General features: G+C 44.6%; 1 protein-coding gene across 2 annotated transcripts in view; it reads right to left on the bottom strand.

The window, feature by feature from the left end:
• PPFIA2 (PTPRF interacting protein alpha 2) overlaps window positions 1-24,967 on the bottom strand; it is a 706,597-nt gene that overhangs the window by 573,139 nt on the left and 108,491 nt on the right. Inside the window, exons 1-2 of one of the 2 annotated variants that reach the window (XM_059726132.1) lie at window positions 14,690-14,966; window positions 7,922-8,172 (exon numbers count right to left, since the gene is read on the bottom strand). In XM_059726132.1, the coding sequence (XP_059582115.1) occupies window positions 7,922-8,170 (249 nt within the window). In that variant the 5' untranslated portion in view covers window positions 8,171-8,172; window positions 14,690-14,966. Of the gene's footprint in view, window positions 1-7,921; window positions 8,173-14,689; window positions 14,967-24,967 lie in introns of those variants that run through there. The other variant, XM_059726131.1, reaches the window with a different exon arrangement.

A 24,967-nucleotide genomic window follows, 5' to 3' on the forward strand; every position in this document is an offset into this window, starting at 1 on the left:
AAAATAAAACATGTCCAAGGTGTTTCAGTTTGCTACCTTACAGCCATGGAGGGAAGCACCGGGCCCCGTGCAGCTCAGGAGCTGTGAAGGCAGCCCATGCAGGCAGGCTCCACTGAAGGGGGAAACACTTCCCTCCCCCCCCCAACAAAAGCAGCAAGCCTGATCTTTTCTTTTTTTTCCTCCCCAGAGCCTGTCTGCCTGCCTGAGATGCGCGGAGGACTGGTGCTTCCCTCCATGGCTAAAGGGGGCCTGGTGCTTCCCTCCACAGCTGCAGTGCCCCCCAGGACTGCCCAGCCAGCTGCCTGAGGGGGGGGGGGTGCCACCTGGGGGTCGCCACCACTGAGGAGGGAAACACTGCCCACTCCCCACCTCCGCAGCTAAGGGACTGCAAGTTCTGCCAGAAGCTCACCCTCTCCATCCTCCCCAGCCACCAGAGAGGCAGGTAAGGATCCAGCCCAACCCTTGTGTACATACCACAGGGGTTTACATTTCACCCTAAATTGAACTAGTGTTTTTTTAAAAACCCACCACTTCAATTTAGGGAGAATTAAACCAAAAGTAAATCCCCGTGGCATGTACAAGCAGCCTAAATCTGTTGCAGTTACCTTGTCAAAGAAAGATATCAGATTAGTCTTCATAGATTGTAGAGCTGGAAGGGACCACAATGGATCATTGTGTCCGACCCCCTGCCCCTGGCAGAAAAGAGGACCGACGTCAGATGACCCCAGCCAGGTGACTATCTGGCCTCCTCTTGAAGACCTCCAAGCTAGGTAATAGCACCACCTCTCTTGGAAGCCCATTCCAGATCCTGGCCACCCTTACTGTGAAAAATTTCTTCCTAAAATCTAACCTAAATCCACTCTCAACTAGTTTACACCCATTATTCCTAGTCACTCCCTGGGGCGCCTTAGTAAACAGTGCTTCCCCTATTCCCCATTGACCTCCCCTAATAGATTTATAGGCGGCCACAAGATATCCACTCAGCCGTCTCTTGTGAAGGCTGAAGAGATTCAGCTCTCTCAACTTCCCCCCATAGGGTCTATCACGAAGGCCACTAATCACGCGAGTGGCCCTCCTCTGGATCCTCTTGAGATTCCCCGCATCCCTCTTGAAGTGCGGTGCCCAAAACTGGACACAGTACTCCAGCTGTGGCCTGACCAGTGCCGCATAGAGGGGGAGCATCACCTCCTTTATTCTATTAGTCATGCACCTGCTAATGCATGACAAGGTTGGATTGGCCTTGTTGATGGCCTTGTTACACTGCCAGCTCATGTTCATCTTGGAGTCAATTATGACTCCAAGATCCCTCTCTGCCTCCGAGCTGCTGAGAAGGACACTCCCCAACCTATAGGTGTGTTGGGGGTTCCTCCTTCCCAGGTGGAGTACCTTACATTTATCTTTATTAAACTGCATCCTATTTCTCTCTGCCCATTGATCCAACCTGTCCAGGTCAGCCCGAATCTGCTCCCTGCCCTCCAGTGTACTAACTTTGCCCCATAACTTGGTATCATCAGCGAACTTGGAAAGGGTGCTCTCCAAGCCCTCGTCCAAATCGCTGAATTACTGAATAATATCGGTCCAAGGACTGAATCCTGCAGGACCCCACTGCCCACCTCCCTCCAGACCGAGAAGGAACCAGCCACCACTACTCTCTGGGTGAGGTCCCTAAGCCAGTTGGCCACCCACCTGACCGTGTAGGAGTCCACTCTGCAGTCTGCTAGCTTCCCAATGAGGATAGGGTGCAAAACTGTGTCGAAGGCCTTCCTAAAGTCCAGGAAGATGACATCAGCCTTGGCTCCCGCGTCCAGGCAGTGCATGACCTGGTCATAGAAGGCTACAAGGTTTGTCAGGCAGGATCTACCTGTGACAAACCCGTGCTGGTTTCCCCTCAGCACTGTTTCCCCTGCTGGGCCTGCACAAATGTGTTTTTTGATTATTTTCTCTAGCGTTTTCCCAGGAATAGAGGTAAGACTGACTGGTCTAAAGTTACCCAGCTCATCCCTTCTCCCTTTCTTGAAAATGGGCACCACACTGGCCCTTCTCCAGTCCTCAGGGACCTGGCTGGAGCATCACAAGTGCTCGAACAGCTGTGCCAGTGGCTCAGCTATGACACTAGCCAATTCTTTCAGCAGCTGTGGATGGAGGTCATCCGGGCCTGCTGACTTGTACCCATCTAGCTCCTCCAGGAGCTCCTTAACTATTTCAGAACTAACTGTAGGCGGACTGGTGTCATGTGGACATCCATCAATGATCGAAGTGGGGGAATTGGCTTGGTTGGTACATAGAAATGCTGAAGCGAAGAACTCATTGAAGAGCTGTGCTTTTTTCCCCACGTCAACCACCAACTGTCCTGATTTGTCCTGCAGGGGCCCTATGTTGCTCTGAGCTTTCCTTTTGCCCGCTATATACCTGAAGAAGGACCTTTTATTGTCCTTGATTGTTGAAGCAAGCCTGAGCTCAAGCCCCACCTTGGCCTGTCTAACTGATTCCCTGCAATAGCACGCCAGGGAGATATGTTCCTCCTTGGTGGCTGCTCCCTGCTTCCATTGCCTATACATCTCTTCCTTTGCCCCCAGACTCTCCTGGAGTTCCCTGTTCAGCCAAGGGGGCTTTTTTGCCCCCTTACCTCCCTTCCTACGTAATGGGATAGACTCCTTTTGAGCCTCAAGGATCATTCCCTTGAGATACCTCCAACACTCCTTGACCCCCATATGCTCTATGTTCTTGAGTTGCATCCCCTCACTAACTAGCCTTCTAAGCTTGCTAAAGTTGGCCCTTCTGAAGTCCAACACCTTAGCCCCACTAGATACTTTACCCACCCTTCGCTGGATAATGAACTCGACCAAGTGATGGTCACCATCTCCCAGGCTACCATGAACTCGCATGTTCCCCACGAGATAATCCCCTGTTGCGCTAAGACCAGGTTAAGCAAGGTGCTACCCCTGGTGGGACTAGACACCACCTGGGTTAGGTGGAGGTCCGGCACACAGTGTGAGAACCTCCATGAGCGGCTTGTTCTGGCTGTCTGCTCCTCCCAGCAGATATCTGGATAGTTTAGATCTCCCATGACCACCGCCTCCCTCGCCTGTGTGGCATCTGCCAGCTGCCCAGAGAATACATCATCTAGCTTTTGATCCTGATGAGGAGGCCTGTAGTAAAACCCCACAACCAAGTCCTTTTCCCCAGCCCCCCCGGATCCTGACCCACAATGCCTCGGTGTTCCCCTCTTCCACTCCCGCCTTAATGGTGGAAGATGTATACTGCTCCTTAACATAGAGTGCTCCCCCCACCTTTTCTCCCCACTCTGTGACACCTATACAACCTATACCCCTCAATGCCTACCACCCAGTCATGTGTAGAATCCCACCATGCCTCAGTTAGTCTGACTAGGTCGTACTGGGTGCTAGCAAGCAAGAGTGCGAGCCCCTCCTGCTTGTTCCCCATACTCCTGGCATTTGTATAAAGACTTGGGCAATGTACTTTTCATTAATTCATCTATTTTATCCCATTTTCTGTTTACCTCCAGGAATTTTACTATTCTTTCCTTCAAAATTCCATCTGGGGGTCATGATTGACCACAAGATGAACATGAGCCATCAACGTGATTCCACAGCCAGCAAAGCAAATAAAACTCTCACTTGCATTTACTGATGCATCTCAAGCAAGACCCAAGAAGTCATCCTCCAGCTTGACTTGGCCTTGGTGAGGCTGCAGCTGGAGTACTGCATCCTATTCTGGGCTCCACACTTTAGCAAAGACATGGAGAAGCTTGAGAGAGTCCAGAGGAGAGCCACACATATGATTACAGGTCAAGAGAGCAGGCCTTATGAGGAGAGGCTGAAAGGCATGGGACTTTTCAGCCTGGAAAAGAGAAGTCTTGGAGGGGAATGGGGGGGCAGGGGGCAGGACTTGGTGGCAGTCTAAAAGTATATAAGGGGTGTGCATCAGGAACTGGGAGAACATCTGTTCACCAGGTCACCCCAAGGGAAGACAAGGTCAAATGGTCACAAACTGCCAGAAGACCATTTTAGACAGGACACAAGGAAAAATGTCTTTACCGTCCGAGTCTCCAGAGTCTGGAATAGACTCCCCCAGAAGTGGTGCAAGCACCCACTTTGGATACCGGCAAGAAATGCCTGGATGCTTATCTTCTTGGGGTCATCTTACCCCAGCTGACTTCCTGCCCTTTGCGCAGGGGGCTGGACCCAATAATCTCACAAGGTCCCTTCCAGCCCTAATGTCGATGAACATTTGTTCTGAAGCTCTGTAATTATTAGGGCCAGTTTAACAAGCCAGTAGTTATCCCGATCACAAATCTTTCTTAAATAAGGACACTACTGAAGCTTGCCTAAGTCTATCCCAATCATGCATTTGGTCTAATACCATGTATGTGCTTGCCTCTCAACACTACATATGCTATTCTCCAGTCATTCAGTACAAACAGAGACTTAATAAACTTATTATAAATAAAAAACTTGATACCATACTTGGAATTCTAGGTTACATTTGTATCTTGGGGCCCCCCCCCTCTACACATTACATGTATTATGCAATTACCTGGTTAATTGAACAATTTAGACAGGCTACACGTGTGAATTAACTATCATGCCATAAAAAGGTCCATCCAGCTATAAAGTTAGAACTGTAAAATGAGTAATAACTTTATAAGTGCTTTCTATCCAGCTGTAATTTGCAAATGAGTCCCCATCAGTTAATGGGGTCTCCCAGCTCTGGGGAGTGCACCATGTGCTGCTGCAGCTGGGAGTCCTCTCAACTAATGGGGCTCCCAATTATGACAGCACCATCCGCAGCAGCCTGTGGGGCACTGCAGCAGATGGGAATCTTGTCAGCTGCAAGAGCCTGCTACTTGCCAGTGCAGGTAGAACCCAAGATGGTGATTCCAGGCTTCTTATGCACCAGCAATAAGGCATAATAGGATTTGAAACTGTATCCCACAATCATGCCTCCTGCCATACATATGTGACAGGGCAGGAGGCACGATTGTGTGGATTGTGCATCAGATCCTATCACATCTTCCCCTGAAAGTCTAGAGGGGTCCCAAGTATTGACAGGATCAGGGGCTAATATTACAGAGGATCTCAGATATCTTCAGTTCTTTCTTTATTCTTGGTGAAACTAACACCACTGAAGTAAATAGTGAAACTCGTCAGTGGTGCCAGGATTTCAGTCCTTCATATTTATTATTTGAAATGAAAGCTCTACAGTTGAATGGCTGTTACATGTAAAGAACTGATGGATAAGAAAGAAGTGAATAACTGTAATATAATACAGTGTTCTATAATATATCACATCACTTACAGTTTCACTATAGCACCTGTTCCTATGCATACAGTTGTAAACAGCATATTCAGTAGCCTAAATACAGTTAATGTTTCAAATCAAAACAAACAGCTACTTGAAATGTAATTTTATTAATGTTTTTCTCCAATCAGGCAAAACTTTAAAAGGTTAGTTTATCTTACGATATAATTCTGACATAAGAGTTTTTGGTTCTGATGCTACTGACAACAGGTATGATAGTATACTATGTGGTACTACTTTATATGCTGCTTGATGAAAGTCTATTTCATTTTTATAGAAGTCACATAACTAATTATTAAAATAATCAAAAAGTATTTATGATTTCATAGAAATCGAGTTTCAAATAAAAGCAGTTAATAATGAAATTAAATCTAGACTCATATTGTACCCAAATACAGGGAAAAGACGTTCCAGACTAGCACCAAAGAAAAAAGTAGCATACTAGAAACAAAAAAATTAACCCTACTTCATAAATCTGATATAAACTGATATTGTATTTTCCAGATGTAAAGTAGTACGTAAACAGTAAACATCAATCAAATTTCGAAAGTTCAAGAACCACCACAATAGCTCAAAAAGTGTCATAATAAAGCAAGATTCATGTTACATGGTATCCAAATCTTACTTCTCTTTCAGAGTATTTTTTTCTTCTGCAAGTCCTAACACACACAGATTGGTCACTTTAGAAATAATGACGTGAGCAGCATTTTCTTACGAGGCTACATCAAATAACTAAAAATGCAAACTTATCATTCAAAAAATCTCAAAACAAAACCAATGCAGAAAAGAATTATATAGGATTTTTTAGCTTCAAAAACGGGGAGCAAAAGAGAAACATGGGCAAGATATTTTATACACCCTTGTTTAAGAATGTATTTTTTTATGCTATTGATGGGATAGTACTCCTGCTTATAATAATAGGTTGCTAAGGAATTTATGTGTATGAATATCTGGATGTGACTGGTGAAAAACAGCTGGTTCACTTTTAAAATCTGACTGGAGAAGAATCCCTTAGTATACGATGTGGTACTACTTCATAGGCAGTTTGGTGAAAGTCTATTTCATTTTTATAGAAGTTGCATAACTAATTATTAAAATAATCAAAAAGTATTTATGATTTCATAGAAATCGAGTTTCAAATAAAAGGAGTTAATAATGGAATTAAATCTAGACTCATATTGTACCCAAATACAAGGAAAAGATGAGCTGGGCCTTAGTTATGTATGCTTTAGGCTGCATGTTACTTTCTCATCTAATATTGTTTCCCAAATCGGACTCCTAGACTTCAGTAGGAGTTCTGCCAAAGTATGAATGAAGAACATTTAGCTCTAAATTCTCCCAAGAGCTCAATAGCACTGAAATATCTCATTATGAGGACTGGGTACAGCCTCTCTAACTTAAGGTATTCATTGATGTCAAAGGTGCATAACTACAAAACTTTCTCTCAGCAGCACTCTCTAACAAAAGGTACCCCCATTAAAGTTCCCGACCTAATTTCCTTTCCACACACTTCTCTCAAGGAACGGCACACGTTGTGGGAGAAAAAGAATCGTTCAAATTAGAGAGCACAAATAACCTTATTCTATTGTTTAATGGTAGCAGAAGGCATCATTATTGCTCCTGCCCTTTTAATGTCACCAGAATTACTGAGCAACACTTACTCTTAAAACCTAGTGCTCACATTGCAGGCACTACACTTTACTCTGCAACTGATTCCCTAGTTCTTCCTCTCATTTCATTCTTAGCATCAGCAACAGGCCCTTAACCAATTCCTCCAACCTAACCCTACCTCAACTAACTTTTCCCTGTCCCCATCCTCAGCAACTAGATATGATTGAATTTTCAGGTTCCAGACAAATCCTCAAGCCATGCAAAAGTTGGGAGAGCACGGAGGATCATATATATAGAATACACATTTCCTTTGCCATGTAGCATATACCAAATTTCTGACAAAATCTAAGTTCTAGATCCTGATCAAGGATGAATTAGTGGCTTTATACTTGCTATCCTAAAAAAATAGTATTACGGTACCTTGTTTTAACAAAAAACAAGCACTGTGTGCCTAAAAAGCTCAAATTAGAAGAGAAAAAAAAAGTTATTTAAAGCAGAATAAAAAATAGTAAGAGATCTATATTTTCCCTGTTCATTAGACTGTGTGATGTTACCTACTTACCTTATGTAAACTAAAGTAGCAGCAGTAGTTGCTATAACATTAAGAAATACCTGTTGTCCAGAGCTGACTATTGAGTGAGTTAATATCAGTTAATCAGCTTATAATGTTTCTTCCCTTCTATCATCATAGTTTGCATTTCAAATCAACCCTTGTGTACTGTAAAAGTTAGAGCAACAGCCAAAAGAACCAAAATTTAGGGTCTTAATCCTGTGCCCCTTAAAGTCAATGTTCAAAGCCAATTGCAATTTCAGGACATAATGAGTCTAGATCATGTACTATTGATCCAATGATAATGTTGCCAAAAAACCCTCAATGGGAACAGGATTTAGGTCTTATGGAATACAAAGTTGCAACCTATTAAGATTAAAGTTGGTTTCATCAGTTTTTAGGTGAATTTTATAAAGAATATCTTTACTAGTGACATACCTGGGGCAGTGCTGAATTGAGCTGTCGTTGGAGGGAGTCTCTGTCATAGATGACATCCTGAAGGCGTTGCTGAGCGAGTGACAGGCTTTCCTGCGTCTCCCGAAGTGTGTCAAGGAGACGGTCCCTTTCATCCAGCATGTTTACCATCAGCTGCTCAAAGTGAGAATCCGAGTCCGATCCACTACTCTGGGACCCCCGTTGACTCATGGGGGTGTCCTCGTTTATCGTTGGCATTACTTCGCACATCATTTCTTTAAAATAAAATAAAAAAAAGAGGAAAAAATCTTGAGTAGGAAAAAAGGGGGGGGAAATTCCAATGAGAAATTAAATCCATCACAGGAACCATTACTTTATTACTGCATTGTTTCTCATCTCAAATTTGTTTTCATTATTAGTCAGGTAATTAACTGGCAGACAACATTTAAAAATTAATTCCCACTGTACAAATGTTGAATATGATCCTTCACTGGGTGAGGATAGATGTCTTAAAGTTAGTAACTTGATCTGAACAGCATACTTCAAAATCATATCAAAAAGTTTCTTTCCTAGCTTTTGATTCTTTTATCTCTGATATCTCTCTGATTACCTACATCATTTGTGGCTTGTCTGTGTCAATACCAATAACTACCATTTATTGTTGGGCTTGATCCTCCTGCAGGCTTCTCTGTAGCAGACACCAGCCTGACCAGTGATCCAATTGTATGCTACTTTAATGATGCAAAGTTAATCTATTTTTCTAGCCAGTTATTCCTTCCCTCAGGGGAAACTATTCCCTGGTGATCTCTGAGTAAGAGGTCAAGAAATAGAGACTCGCTGCTAATCACCATCCTTGCAATACCTTATTCAAATTGAATTACTACAGACAAGAATGCAATCTTATATAGCCAATTTGTTCCAATTGTATGGTGGCTTTACAAAGAAACAATTAGTGTCACCTGGTCTAGCTACTCAATTAAAATAATCATATCAAATCCACAGTCTAGATTATGCTTGTGTGGAATCCTGACCCTTAAAACTACTAGACGTTGGTATATCATAAAAAGGAATAAGCAGGACATTGCAGCCCTCAAAAACCCCATGTGACCGAGTTTTGAAACTCAATCCAACTTAAGGTCACACTGGGTGCGTGTACACATGCCTTAAGGCATCATTGCTACTGCGTTGCTACTGTGCATTAAGTTTGCTACTGGACGGTACCAACAGCGCATGGTCTTTTCGTGACGTTTAATACACAGTAGATTAATTCTACTATGCATCAGCACAGCTTTTGCCATTACACATCGATGCTCAGTAGAATTACTCTACTGCACATCAAGTATCTCGTGTAGACATGCTCACTTATAGCCAATACCAAACTCTATGAAAATGTAAAGAGATCACCCAAACCACCATATCTTTGCCCTTCTAGCATTGCTTTCATCATGTACAACAGACCTACATTAGATATGTAGCTAAAGATTCTTTTTGTGATAATCTCTCAACTTCAAAAGATCTCGGAGGATTTTTTTCCTCGGGAAAATGGTAGGTTCTAAAAATTTAAGTTTCAGCAGCTGAAGGTTAAAAATCATTCATTGTAGGAGTTTGCCTGTGAGTCAGATATAAAGTGGAATTTCTGGAAGCCTTCTCTATTCTGCCATAAGTCCAGCACACACAATCTTTACCTCTTCAATCTTCAATATTTTAATGGATTAACTCTGTATATATCCCTAAAATCTGGAATATTTACCCCATGGAATTAGCCGGTATGGGAACGCAGGGCTGCTACACAACTTAATGTAGGAGCAGCCCAACGCTGTTTCAAATACTAGGTGGAAAAGGTAGCTGAGCCAACTACATAATTAAAGTTAACGGTATCTTTTATCCCAGGCACAGGTAATACGATTGCTGGAATTTTTTAGCTGCTATTTCCTGAGAGAATGTTCTAACGTTATCAAAATGAATTGGTCTTGTCCATGTTTTAAGCATGGACACAGAATTTAAAGCCTTAATTTTCAATTTCTTCTCCCAGCAGATTTAAAATAGCAGAATCAACAGCAAACCTACTAATACTTCAGTATGGCTGCTAACACATGTGGCATTTGTCTCCAGATAAACTATTTTTATCCTGAGACAATTTTTACTCTCTCAGAAATTTCCACTGGTAGAAATGGTTCTAGAAAAGGGAGTGTGTGCAGATGCCCCAGGGTGATCCTGGTCTGGGGGAGGTGTGGGAAGCAGTGGCTGCTCCACTCCTCCCAGTCCGTGGGGCGAGTAGAACAATGGGGAAAGACTCCCCATGCCTTCCCCAAACCAAGGCAGGGAGCAGCTTCTTCTTCTCCACTCCTGGTTTCCAGGGGCAAAACAGAGGCAACAGATGAGCAAAGCCCCGAATCCATTCCCCAAGTTGGGCAATGCCCAGTATGGTGAAGAGGCAGGGAGCAGTGGAAACCACTTCACTCTCTTCTCAGACTCTAATGGGTAGGGAACAGTGAGGCAAAACCCCTTGCCCATTCCCCAAATTAGAGATCCCCAGCCTGGGGAGACGGCAGGGAGCTTTGGGGGATGCTCCAAAATCGTCCACAATAGGACTGGAGCAAGAAGTCAACCCTCCCACTCAATTCCCACACCCGGGACCCTGCTCTCATCCCCCCCCAGACCAGTCCCTGCAGAGAGAGCAGTGACTATCCTGTATGTGGCCTGAATGCTTTCTAAAGGATTGCATTGGAGCATCAGATATTAATTTGTGACCTAGCTCCTATGCATGCATTAAATGATTACTACGACTCTCCATGAAGACCTCCAGGAATCTGAAGGAAAATATCAGATCCAGTTTTTCACTCTACTGAATTATTTTCACATCAGTATGAATACCCTTCAGTTCCCCATACAGCTCCATGTGTGCACTAAAATCAAATACGTATATCCATGTACATACTCGAATATCTATGCTGGATCCATGTGTGCATGGTACTTCCTCAAATGTTAAGATACTTGTGTACGCTAAGATAGTATACTCTTTATTAAGTATGGCACCCATTTTCCTCCACAATCACTTCTCCTGAAAAATCCATTCTAAAATAGCCTGATTTTGAGCTGTGAGGAAAGGGACAACATATAAAGATATAACACTACATTCATGGAGACAGAATCCCTTTCTTGAAACTTCCTATGTTCTTAAAATATATTAACTAGATTTACCTCAAGCCATAAGGATCTGAAACTTAAGGACCTACCATATCAAACTTCATGTGAACTCATGAAATACCCATGTGAATTTGGGGCATATTAAAATTAACTTAGAATTTCATTGGAGATTCAACCATCACAAGTAGGATTTGTTTAAACTTGCAAGGGAAGGTCTCTCAACTTTAAATAATTCATTCGCTCACAATAAAGATTCCTAACTAAACTTACATGTAACATATAAAGTGGAAAGGAAATTTCTACTTTCTTTGACATTCCAAGAACCTCATATAAAAGAAAAGTGCAATGGAAGATTTGAGTATGTTTAAATTTCTCCATCAATATAAGAGAAATAATTTTAAAAGGATCTGAAATCTAGAAAATCCAAAATCTGCAGGTGAACATCTACACACTGAACAACAGTTGTGTTAATCTCTACTAGGGTTTTTGGAAGGGATCATCAAAAACACAGAAACACATATTCCCTCAGACATCATAGGCACTAAATATAAGTTTGTAATGTAAGTCATAAGAACATACCAAATTGAAGTTAACTTTAAACATATTGTGCAGTATTATGAGGTATTAGTTTGTTTTAGGAATTGATCTTGAGGTTTTTGGATGTTACCTACCACCAGTGGAATTTCTCTTCCCCCCTCCTCCCCCTGCACAGTCAATATGAACAATATAAACAAAGACTGTTGTCTTCCTTAAATTTTCACCAGAAACCAAAAAACCAAACAAGAAAAATCACTGCTTTCTTATCCACTTAGAGTCGAGAAACATCTCCACTTATGAGTCAAGTAGACTCAACAACTTGATGAAACTTGGACGGGATTCAATTCTGCAAGCTTTAGTTAGGTAAGCTTCTACTGAATTTAATGAGCAGAGACTACCGGATTGAAATATTAGTTCATAATTATAGTCACCAAAATCAGGATAAAAAACGGGGGTCCGATGGAGTCAAATCTCAGTGGTATCTTTTAAGAATGTAAGGAAAAGTCAGAAGGCCATTGGTCTAAGTGTGGAGTGTTACTAGCAGAAGGAGGAGGAAACAGGCAAAAAGTGAAAATTGAGATCTGAGATCCAAATGGCTTGTGAGAATCTAAACTACAACCCAATCTTCCTTGTTTTGGCTTAACATTTCTAGAATTTAAGGAATTAACTCTTGAGGTTATGGGTGTCACAGAAGGAGTAAAAATAAAACTGGAAAGAGCCACCCCATCCGCTCATCCAAGGAAAGAATAAAGGGTAGAGGAAAGGTAAAGCAAGTTTTATGTTTCGTCTTTCTTCTAATGTTTTGTCTTCAGGTTTGAAGGGAGGCTGGGACCCTAGCACCACATTTATAATACAATCACTTACAACAACACAACCTCATCAAAAGTATTATCTGATGAAACAAAAAGATAGACCCTGAGGCTTTACAAACAGGTTTTCATTTTCAGTGATTTAAAGATAACTAAAGAAACTACATTATTTCTGCACTAAAACATTTAAAAATTATCAACAAAATAAAAAAATAAACCCATGATGCAGTGCACATCCCCTTTATTTTCTTACACAAAACATAACCATTGCCTCCTTAGAGAGGCACAAATGCTGTTCCTTCAATTTACCAATAAAGAACATTAATTATAATCCTTTTCCCTCAAAAAGAGCAAACTGCTGTCAGTTCCCAGTGACTTCAAAAGCAGCTGAGGGTGTACTGCAACTTGTAAGATCATGACTAAATTAAGCCCCCAGCAAGCTCTGAAGGGAAAGAGTAGGAAACAAAGGACTGATGCTTCCCTTACAACTGATGTGCTGAATGTATGCTCCCACAGCAGTGGCTACTCATTAAAGCAGTGTGATCACTTAAGATTAAAGAAACTAGACTAATCATGTTTCCAAAAATTGTGCATTTCTGCTTGATATTCACAGGATTGATGTACTTAGCTCAACACTTACACATACTCCATGAAAAACTAATTTATCTTTATAACACTTAAGACTATACTATTGTTCCATGGGGTAAAACTTATCTTTTTCTGTGAAAAATCTGGTACAGTGTATAGTCAAATTAAATTATATGACTCTGTGGGCTTTCACATTTTAGTGATGTGCCCCTGTCACTTGCTCAAAGCTTGCTTCAAAAAAAAAAAACAACAACAACAAAAATCCAAACCCCACAAAAAACTACTGAAATCATAGAAAATATTACCATTGACTTCAGTGGGGTGTTGATCAGAGAGGAAAATCCACTGAACTAGACAAACTTTCAGACTGGTATTATTCTGATTACCTTCAAGCGGAGATATATAGTGTAAAACATTAGTGAGAGCTAATTGGGATTTAAGAAATTCCTAGAATACTAAGTGAAACTCTAAACATTTTTCCCCATAGTCCTAAAATAATTTAACTGAGATTTTTTTTTTAAGTATTTGCTTAAAACTGGGGTTTTTAAAGAATTAAAAAACCTCAATATTGCTGTCTTAAAAATTACCCAGATATCTAAAATATAGATCTATACATTTAGATTGCTCCCTGCATTTCAAACACCACCACCAAGAACAGGCTGGACAGTTAATTCAATGCCTGCGTTCTGCAGCTTCATTTCAAAGTCCAGATGAAGTGAATGGGCAGAAATTGAAACAAGTCACATAGTCATGACAACCACAGGGAGACAGCTATATGACATCCCTTTGCAAGAGCTCTCCCATTACCCGTTATATAGATAGCAACTAATTTGTAGTTCTGATGCTTACAGATGCAAGGAGCGGCTTTCCCACCTGGCTGCAAGAGCGTAGTTAAAATGCGCTTTGCTTTAAGCAATGCATAGAAAACAACAGATCTGAAATACAGGTGCTGGCATACGGCAAGGAAGGGTAAAAAGTTCTTCCTCTTGCATGACCCCACCCGATTTGATCCCTGTCTGCCATCTCCAATAATACAGAGTAGCCAAATTGTGATCACAGTGACAAAAATGTCCACTTAAAAAGTAGAGTGCACTTATGTCTCCTGAGACGGGCTGGCCACCAGGGCTCCTTTTGTTTGGGGACATCAGGGTGGTAAGGCAGGAGAAATGACACCCATCTCTACGCTCATTTCGTTAACCTTGAAGCTCTGCAGCGTCTACAAGGCGCCTCCACCCCTTCAGCCTCCTGTGTGACCCCCAGGGAGAGGAGTCCTTGCAAGTTGCTCTGCCCCTCAGCAGCCCACCTGCCCCACCTGCCTACAGCCACCTCCACTCCCAAAACTCACGGCCTTTTCTTTCTTTCTTTCTTTCTTTTCTTTTTGCCATTGAACCATTTTGCATTGACAAGCGGAGAAAGGGAGGGTGGGTACCAGCAGGCTTGGCTGCCAGGGCTCCGGGCAACACCTCGCTTCACCCAGGAGGAAAAGCCTCGCTATTGTCTGAGTTGCCTGACACGCATCTTCCTCCTCCTCCTAGTTAACTCCTTGCAGCCCCCGCTCCCGGCAGCACCCTCCACGCGGGGGGAGCGCGGCACAGCCGGCGAGCGCCAGCTCTCCCCGGCCGGCGGCCGCCCGCCTCGCCCTCCCCGGCCGGCCAGCCCCACACCCCGGGCCAGACTGCGGGGCTCCCGGGGCCGCGCGGGGCTGCGGTACCTGGCGGCTGGGGTCCCGGCGCCCGCTCCTGCAAGTGATCAATGACAGCCGCAGCCTCCCCGGCCGGGCTGGGCTGGGCGCTGCCGGCCCCGGCTCTCAGCGCTGGCGCCGCACGAGCGGCCCCGACCAGCCCCCGGCCCTCGCGCCCCGGCCCCTGCAGGCAGCTCCGCCCGGCCCCTGCGCATCCTCTCCGGCCGCGCCGGCGGCGGCGGCGGCGGCAGCAGCAGCAGCAGCGCGCCCGCCCGAGCCGCGGCCAGGGGAAAATGGCATAGTCCAAATTGTGCTTTGGGAAGCAGAGCGCGGCTCAGACCATTGTCGGCGGCAGGAGGGGGGACGCGGCTCTTAAAGCTCCAGCAGCCGCTTTCCAGCGCGGGGCGGGGGGGGACTGACGTCAGGAGATGCCCCCCCTCCCCGCAGAAAGAAGCGCGCCCGGGGCCGGCGGCAGAAGATGCGCGGCTGCAAACCCGAGCAGCCGGCGCCGCGGGGCAGAGCGGGGCGTCGCCCTGGGGGGACCAAGGGGGGCTGTCTGCTTTGGAGGTGGGCGGCAAGCTGCATACACACGTAGACACACACACAGAGCCACACATATAAACTACACACGCGGCCACACATATAGACTGACACAGCCGCAGGTGTAAAATACACACAGAGACACATTTAGACACGCAGGCAGAGCCACACACATATAAAATACACACCACACACAGCCACAGATGTTAAATACACACGCGCGCACACATTTAGACACACAGACAAAGCCACACACATATAGACAAACACATTAACACTGACACACAAGCACACATACTCATACAGCCACACACACGGACACTAACTAGCTTTGATCTCCTAGGTGGAGGCTGGCGGGGGAGGGGGGGTTCTCCCCCACACCCCTGAGGTGCTCTGGGTGCATCCCCCCACCCATCGCATTCAAACACTCAGTGGGTGGGATGGCTTCAGCTCCCCTCCCACAATGCCGGAGCCGGGTGGGAGCCTGCCATGAGCCTCAGCTGAAGGTTAGAGGAATGCCTTGTGTTTAAAATGAGCTTACATCTCCAGGCTCATGGCCTCTATAATTTCCGGAGTTCGGGCAAATGCTATTACATCTCATCTAATCGGATAGTTGGTGCAATAAGACGTTATCATCTGGTGTAATCCGACCATGACAAAGCAGTCATCGTATCAACTGTAATCTGACTAGCATAGGCATGTAATTAAAGCAATGGACATCATCATCATCATTATTATTCAGAAATGCTATCGATGTGAAAGCACACCAGACATAAGTGCAGATTGTTGCATGCCAGGGTTCACCTGCACTGACGACACACCGTCAGGGGGGCCAAGGAAGAGAAAGCTGGTGGTGCATGTGGTGATGCTGCTTTGCTTTCTCCTCAGCTGGGGCTTCCCCTGGAAGCTGCTGCAGTGGTTTCCACCAGCCCTTAAATAAATTCTGAAGTAATCACGTCTGCTCTCTCTGCCTTACGCACACCCGGTTCCCCAGATGCAGCTGTTACTGCTGCTGCTTTTTCGCAGCTTGCATGATGGTAATTCTCTGACACCGGCTCCTCAAAAAGGAATGAGTTGGAGAGGAAAGGAGAAATCCTAGCAGGGCAGAAGTCCCCCCTCCAGCTGGGCTGGGGTTTTCAGTGGCTTTTAAAAATGAAATCATTTGCAAGCATGCCAGTGTCTGATCTTAAGAACACACCCTTCAGTTAAACACTCTGGCCTCATTTTCCCATAGTAGATTTTTCTCCTTCAGATCTCTCACGTGTGTTGGACATACTGCTGTCTCACCCTTTTTTTTATCTGATCAGATAAGCACTCCAGAGCTATTTCTTTCTGTCCTGAACTGTGTTTTAAGCTTCCTCCTTTCCCAGGTGGGTTCTGAAGCTCTCTTCCCCATCTCTTTCCCTCTTGTAGCTGTTGTTCCCTTTGGTTAAAGTGATTAATGTCATTCCTGTCTACATCATCACTCTGCAACTGGGATGCCAGGAATCTTCCTTCCCTATTCCATTCCTCACAAGGAAGCAACAAAATAACCAAGAACTGGTTTCATATCCCACTTCTCTGCCTTCAGCCTCAGTTCTGGGTCCTTACTCTTTTGAGCTCTCTCCATTCCTCCTCACTCTTTTTAGAGTCTCATCCTCTAAAATCTGCCTCCAAACAGTCCCCCCAGAGAAGTCCTGCCTGACCTCTATACACAATGAACCAACTCCTTGCCTCCACATCCCCTCCTGTGACTTGGCTGTCCACTACCGAGGGGAATGAGAAACACCCATCACTGCTTGGTTTTTTTGTGGCCTCCTTTTTCATTGATTCCTGCCAATATAGGCTGAGAATGAACAGTGTTAGAAGGAAGGAATTACCATTTGTACAGTGATAATCTCAATTACAAAACTGCCATGGACCTTCTATTACCATCTGCATGTCAGGCATTAGGGGGTGGTCAAGGGGAAAATGTAGCCTGTTTCAAGGAGGATCCTGGAAGTTCAGGGTCAGAGGGCCAGCTGACTAGCCCACACAACCCCCTTCCTCTGTGGTAGGAGGCATGTCCTTACACCAGCTTCTAAAGTACCATCATATGCTTTCTGAGGTCGGAGACATGCACCTGGCTGTTATACAGTTACACAGAATTACATGGTAAAGCATCCCAGCAATGCTGATTGCACAAAACAGAATCAAATGAAAAAATTAAACAATCCAGGTGAAAATAACACAGCCCAACATCACTCACATACAGACCAAGAGTCTAAGTCTTTCAGCTACAGTGATCTTCGGAATTACTGAATACTAATAAATACAACTTAAAAAAAAAAGTGAGTTTTGAGCAGACAGCATCTGTTTTATCTAGATTCCCATGTTAGCATTCATAGAAGCCCACCAACAGACATGTCTAAAAGCACATAGGTTTGGGGTGTGTAGTGGAAATAGGATGTGGCATCAGAACTACTAGAAAAAAGTCAGAAAACATGTAACAGGAAAATAAGAAAGAGAGAGGAAAGGAAACAAAAGGGGAAAAATACAGAAAAAACTCTTCATATCAGCAGAAACTGAAAAAAAATGGAGAAAAAAAGGATTGATAAGGGAAGGCAGAGTAACATAGGACAGCCATGTGCTAATCCATGCCAACAATGGGTTAGAAGTCACAGAATAACTAGAATACACTGCTGAATTGCTTTATATTTGGGGTTTTCAATGTGTTAATTTCACATTGAAAGGCTTAGATCCCAGTCTTTAAGTTTGGCAGAAGTAGCAGGAACTCCCAAGAAAGATTTCATAATTCAGTTCCCTCATCTCTCTCAAACTTCCCAGACTTATTCACTGCTTTGTCATGATTGGATTACACTAGATGAAAATGCCTTACTGCACCAACTATCTGATTAGATGAGGTGTAATAGCATTTGCCTGAACTCTAGTTCTGACTTGGAGATTTCTGCAGACACTTTTTCTACGCCTTGGAGTTCCCAAATCCCCAGGTCATCTGCCCAAGAGTCATCTAGCAGCTACAGGAGAAGCTTACATAGGGACTTGGGCACCTGTCTCCTGGAACGAAATCTACAATTCTGAGTTCAGTCCCTCAGAAAAGTTAGGTGTCTCAGAATAGGATTCACAATAACAAGTACACTGAGCACTGGGGATGCTAACGCCAATCAATAAGGAATACTAATGAGCAGTAGCATAAATACAGTGGAGTGAGTATATTTGGCATGCTCAAAGGGTACCTGCTGAAATAGGCCCTTCCGATAGCTTAGTGGAGTAACATCCAGATTGAAGATACTGATTGGACTTAGGCAGTGCAAGCTGTTCAATTTGCCAAGAAGGGAAGAGTTCTGGATACACAAAAAATATCTAGTGAACTTCACTGGTACCTACTGAGTTTTAAAGCTCATATCCTTGAATAAGTTGTCTAACAGACACCAAATATGATCTTACTTTCAGCTTCTAAGTATTTATGTACATTTCAACCTAAATTCCGACTTCTGCTCCCTCTCGTTCTGCTATCCAGCTGAATTTTTGTTCAACTTTACAAAGACCAGGTGCTCTTCATGCTATCACCTGACTTCCTACATTCACTGCTTCAGCTGGGACATGGATCATTAGGTACGGATAGAGGTCCATCTCCCTGAAAGAGGCCAATCACGTTGTGACACTCACAATTAAGAAATGTGACCATTGTATAAAATGGTCCTTTGCACCTGGGTATCACCACTGAGCTTTGAGGGTCTCAAAGCTAAAGATTCCAGAACAGCAAGAAAGGGAAGCACAGAGGGCAATCTGATTGTCTACTGACTTATATGAACTTGGACAAGCCACTTTGTTCTATGTGTTAGAGTCCTATCCCATGTTCTAAGCAATAGTTTAAGGCTAAATGATTTTTTCCAGTTTTAATTGAAAAATACATTTTCAGGTCAAGCAAGGCAATTTATAAGCTTCAATCAAATTCTCAAAATAGTTTTGGTTTACAATATTTTTGAAAGAGTTTAAGTGTTTAAATGCATTATTTTGAAATAACACTGCCAAAATAAAACGGGTTAAACCCCCCCAAATAAAATAGAATGTTATGGCTGACCAAAAATCATTTTTCAGTTCACCCAGCAAGACAAAAAAATCAATTATCTGCTCAGCTCTACCAAATATAGCCCTTGTTCCTGATATAAATATTTTGTAGAACACTTTGGAAGAGAAGAGAGGGAAAGGAGATGAGAAGGAAGAGGGCAATCTTCCATCTTAAAGTATAGGAAGACTCTTATTGCTACTCATGATATTGCTCTAATTGACCTGCTGCTCCCAGCTTCTCTCCTACCAGTTTCACAGATGAGTAAGTGACTTCAGTATCAATTCTGACAATGCTGAGTTTACTGTATAGTGAAGGAGCTGCCAATTAGTACCTGTGCTTTGTAGTACCAGTTCAAAGAGAAGGATTCTTCTATTTAGACAGGTAGACTTCTGAGGTCAGTAAGATTAGATGTGGGAGATGGAGAACTGAAAGAAGAAGCCAGTCTATAAAACAGTAAAGCAAGCAACACAAGCTTTCCCTGGGCTGAATTTGACTGACACCATAGAAAGAAAGAGACTCTGTATTTCGTTAATGATTTCCCATGAGCATTCTTTTCTATAAGAAGCACATTTTAAATCTAGGCACACTGACCAGATCTCAGACAAACACTTTCATTTCTACAAACTCTCAGCAGGCAAACCAAATCTTTTCAAAAACATTTCAAAATACTCAAACTCTCACCATGAAAATAAGGTCCATTGTATGTTATTTCTGTTTATGGCATTTTTAAAGTGAGATAGGTATGATAAGACAAAATGCAGCTTGCAAGAATGTTGCTCCCTGCAGGTGGTGACGATGGAGTGAAGGGGGGGGGGGGGCCTTGCCCCCGCCACTCCTTCATAGTTTCATAGTAGGTAGGGTCGGAAGGGACCTGAGCAGATCATCAAGTCTGACCCCCTGCCATGGGCAGGAAAGAATGCTGGGGTCAAACAACCCCGGCTAAGTGATTATCTAGCCTCCTTTTGAAGACCCCCAGGGTAAGAACGAGCTCCACTTCCCTTGGATCTTGGAAGTTGGCTCCAGATCCTAGCCACCCTGACTGTGAAGTAGTGCCTCCTGATATCTAGCCTGAATCTACTCTCGGTCAACTTACGGCCATTATTCCTTGTTACTCCCAGTAGTGCTCGTGGGAACAGGGACTCTCTCATAGCCTGCTGGTCCCCCTTGGCCAGTTTGTAGACAGCCACCAGATCCCCTCTCAGCCTTCTCTTGTGAAAGCTGAACAGCTTCAGGTCCCGTAGCCTCCGCTCGTAGGGCCTGCCTTGCTGCCCCCTGATCACGCGAGTTGCCCTCCTCTAGACCCTCTCGATGCTCTCCGCATCCCTCCTAAAGTAGTGCACCCAGAACTGGACGCAGTACTCCAACTGCGGCCTGACCAGTGTCGCATAGAGGGGGATGATCACCTCCTTGGACCTGCTCATGATGCATCTGTGGATGCATGACAAGATGCAATTAACCTTCCTGACTGCGTCCCCACATTGACAGGCCATGTTCATTTTGAAACCAATAATGACACCAAGATCCTTTTCTGCCTTTATACGGATGAGAAGGGAGTTCCCCAGCCTGTAGGTATGCTGCTGGTTCTTCCTCCCCAGGTGCAGTACCTTGCACTTGTCAGTATTGAATCCCATCCTGTTCTCATCTGCCCACCCCTGTAACCTGTCTAGATCTAGTTGTCCCTCTCCTCCAGCATGCCCACTTCTCCCCACATCTTAGTGTCATCCGTGAATTTGAACAAGGTGTTTTTCACCCCCTCATCCAAGTCACTGATGAAGATATTGAACAGTGCGGGCCTGAAGACCAAGCCCTGGGGGACCCCACTGCCCACATCCCTCCAGGTCAAAAAAGACCCATCCACCACCACTCTCTGGGTGTGACCCTCCAGCCAATTAGCAACCCATCTGACTGTGTAGGCATCGACGCATCAGTCACCTAATTTCTTAATGAGAATGGGGTGAGAGACAGTGTTGAAGGCCTTCCTATAGTCCAGAAAGACTATATCCACCACAATGTCCTTCCTTGGAGGTAGAAGCCACAGCATGGGAGGGAGTGGGGTCAGGACATCACGGCGTGGGGTGAGACGCCACCTGCAAAGTTGGCACGAGCTGACACGGCGGCAGCAGGGGGAAAAGCAGGTGTGCCACAGCGGCGGTAGTGGCATTGGTGGTGGGAGGACGGGAGGAACGGGCCCGAGCCCAATACGGGGTGGGGAGGAGGAGCGAGCTCAAGGGGAGGAGAAGTTGGCCTGCCATGGTGGTGGGGGGGGAGCAGCAGGCCCGGCCCAGCCCAGCCTGGCCTAATGCAGACCAATGCAGCAGTGGTAGGGAAAGGGGAGGAGAGGGCTTCCTCCCACCCCTCAGGCCTGGGCCCACTCCTCCTCACCCCCATGTCGGCCCCAAGCCCATTCCTCCTGTCCCCCTGCTCCCGCTGGCACAGCAGGTCAGCTTCTCCCCACCCTTGGGCCCAGTCCACTCCCACATCGGGCCCAAGTCCGCTTCTCACCTACCCCTGCCACTGTGGCTCCATCCCCACCCCACCCCCCATCAAGCTTGACAAGCAATTGGCTAGTGTGTGTGTGTATATATATATGGCTACTACCTTGCCTTTTTGCTTTAATGGGAATAGAATGGAATTCCCTGTTATATGTCTTCAGCTTTGATGGAAAAGGGCAGATATAGTGCCCATCTTTAAGAAAGGGTAGAAGGACAATCCAGGGAACTACAGACTAGTCAACCTCGCCTCAATCCCCAGAAAAAAAATGGAGCAGGTCCTCAAAGAATCCGCTTCTAAGCACTTGGAGGAAAAGGTGATTAGAACAGTCAGCATGGATTCAGCAAGTGTAAGTCATGCCTGACCAACCTGATTGCCTTCTATGATGAGGTGGATTTGCTCTGTGGATGCGGGAAAAACAATGGATGTGGTATACCTTGACTTTAGCTAGACTTTTGATATGATCTCCCACAGCACTCTTGCAAGCAAGCTGAGGAAGTATGGGTTGGATGAATGGGCTGTAAGGTGGATAGAAATCTGGCTGAATTGTTGGGCTCAATGGATAGTGGTCAATGGCTCAAGGTCTAGTTGGCAGCTGGTATCAAGTGGAGTGCATTGGAACTGGGGCCTATTTTATTCAATGTCTTCATTAAAGATCTGGAAGATGAGATGGACTGTACCCTCAGCAAGTTTGGAGATGACACCAAGCTGTGGGGAGTAGTAGATATACTAGATGGTAGGGTTAGGATTCAGAGTGACCAAAACAAATTGGAGGATCGGGCCAAAGGAAATCTCATGTGGTTTAACAAGGACAAGTGCAAAGTCCTGCACTTAGAATGGAAAAATCCCATGCATCGCTACAGGCTTGGGGACCAGCTGGCTAAGCAGCAACTCTGCAAAAAAGGACCTGGGGGTTACAATGGACAGTAAACTGAATACGAGTCAACAGTGTGCCCTGGTTGCCAAGAAGGCTAACAGCATACTGGGGTATATTGGTAGGAGTGTTGCCAGCAGATTGAGGGAAGTAATTATTCCCCTCTATTCAGCACTGGTAAGGCCACATCTGGAGTACTGTGTCCAGTCCCCTCCCCCCCCAGCTACAGAAAGGATATGGAGAAGTTGGAGAGAGTTCAAAAGAGAGCAACAAAAATGGTTATGGGCCTGGGGCACATGATTTATGAGGAGACGATGAGGAAACTGGGCTTATTTATTCTACATAAGAGAAGACTGAGGATTTGATAGCAGTCTTTAACTACCTGAAGGGTGGTTCCAAAGAGGATGAAACTACACTGTTCTCAGTGGTGGCAGATGACAGAACAAGGATGCATGGTCTCAAGTTGAAGCAAGGGAAGTTTAGGCTGGATATTAGGAAAATCTCTCACTGGGAGGGTAATAAAGCAGTTGAATGGGTTACCTAGAGAGGTTGTGGAATCTCTATCCTTGGAGGTTTTTAAGGCCTGGCTCAATGGAGCCATGGCTGAAATGATCTAGTTAGGGATGGTCCAACTTTGAACAGGGGGTTGGACTAGGTGCCCTCCTTAGGTCCTATCCAATCCTAATTTTCTATTATTCTATGTTATGCCAGAAATCTGGGTTTCCTGCATATTTCTCTGATATACATAACACTAGCCTTTGTCACTACCAGACTACTGGTCTACGTGAACTACCAGTTGCCCCAGCAGGATATTTAAGTTCCTAGAGGGCATATCTACATAAGATGTTCACTCCAATTGCCTTATTAGCTCCACAATAAATCTCAGCATCTACATGTGCGGCCCTAGTAAGCCACAGTAAACTAATTATCTCCACCATAGGCTAGTACTTGTAAACACAAGTACTATACTGTGGCATTGTTAGTTAGTGTGCCATAATGCACATGTAGATGCTGACGGGACTGGCTGGGGTACCAGGGTGCTTCAGTGCAAGGGATGTCTGCCAGGTAGCCCCACACTGAAGTACCCTTGTGCCCCAGCCAGCCCCTCTGCAGCACCTGGAGCTGGGAGGAGCAGTACTGGACTGGCAAGCTGACCCCTGGGTCTCCTGCCAGATGGGGCTGCTTCAACCCAGCTCAACATGCTACAGTCCCAAGTGCATGTGTAACCATGGCATCTGGGAGCAATAAACTAGGGTGTAAATTGCACTGGAGTTTATTTAATGTCACACTCATTGCACATGTAGATGTGCCCTGAAAGTCCTTCATATTTAATCCTGTGCAGCCAGACCAGGCACATGAGCCAGAGGTGTACATTTTAACCACTGGAAAAGACACTATTAAGTAATATGTTTACAAGAAACATCATCATCGTCTATCTCCAAGTGGTTAAGCAATGCATTTCTGCTGACTATAAACCCCAGGAGTGAGTGACTACCACACAGAATACATTTTCAATATTTTTTAAATATTCTCCCAGCACATCGCTTATAATAAAAGTGTTTGAGATTATCTGTGGCATAACCCACTTCATCATCTATCACAATTCAAATGAGGAGGAACTGGCCAAGGAAACAGAAAAACAGTTCTCAGAAATCAGATTCCAGACATCTGCCATCTATATATACCCTGCACAGAATCACTACTGCTGCATATGAAATGCTTAGGACAAACAGTACAAAGTGACATGTACTAAAGTTGATGTTGATCAGTATAAGTCTACCATTAAAAATCCTCATCAGTGATGAAGCATCTAGCATAGTCTGCATTCACCAAAACCAGGCTGGTGATGTTGATGCAAGACCAACCTATCTCACCATGATATGAAAGTGAAACTACCTGGCCACTTCTCAATAGATAAAAGGCAGATGTTCGGTCTCATCCACTCAGTTCCATCTGCTTTATTCACTACTGTCCAAACTGCCTTGTTTGCAAGAAGTAACAGGGGTCCAGAATAACATGCTAAAATAGGCCAAATTTCTCGTCCTAGAGCACATCCAGTAATCAATAATGAGAAATGGCATCAGTCACAAGTCATGCTAGCCTTTGTCACTACCAGACTACTGGTCTAGCTGGACTACTAGTTGCTCCAGTAGGGTATTTAAGTTCCTAGAGGGCATATCTACAGGAGACATTTACTGCAGTTGCCTAATTAGCTCCACAGCAAGTCTCAGCATCAACACGTGTGGCCTTATTAGGCCACAGCAAACTAATTACCTTCACCATAGGCTAGCACTTGTAAACACAAGTACTGTAATGCGGCATTGTTATTTAGTATGCCATAATGCACGTGTAG

Source organism: Alligator mississippiensis, chromosome 4 (genome assembly GCF_030867095.1).
Source record: "Alligator mississippiensis isolate rAllMis1 chromosome 4, rAllMis1, whole genome shotgun sequence".
Lineage (NCBI taxonomy): Eukaryota > Metazoa > Chordata > Crocodylia > Alligatoridae > Alligator > Alligator mississippiensis.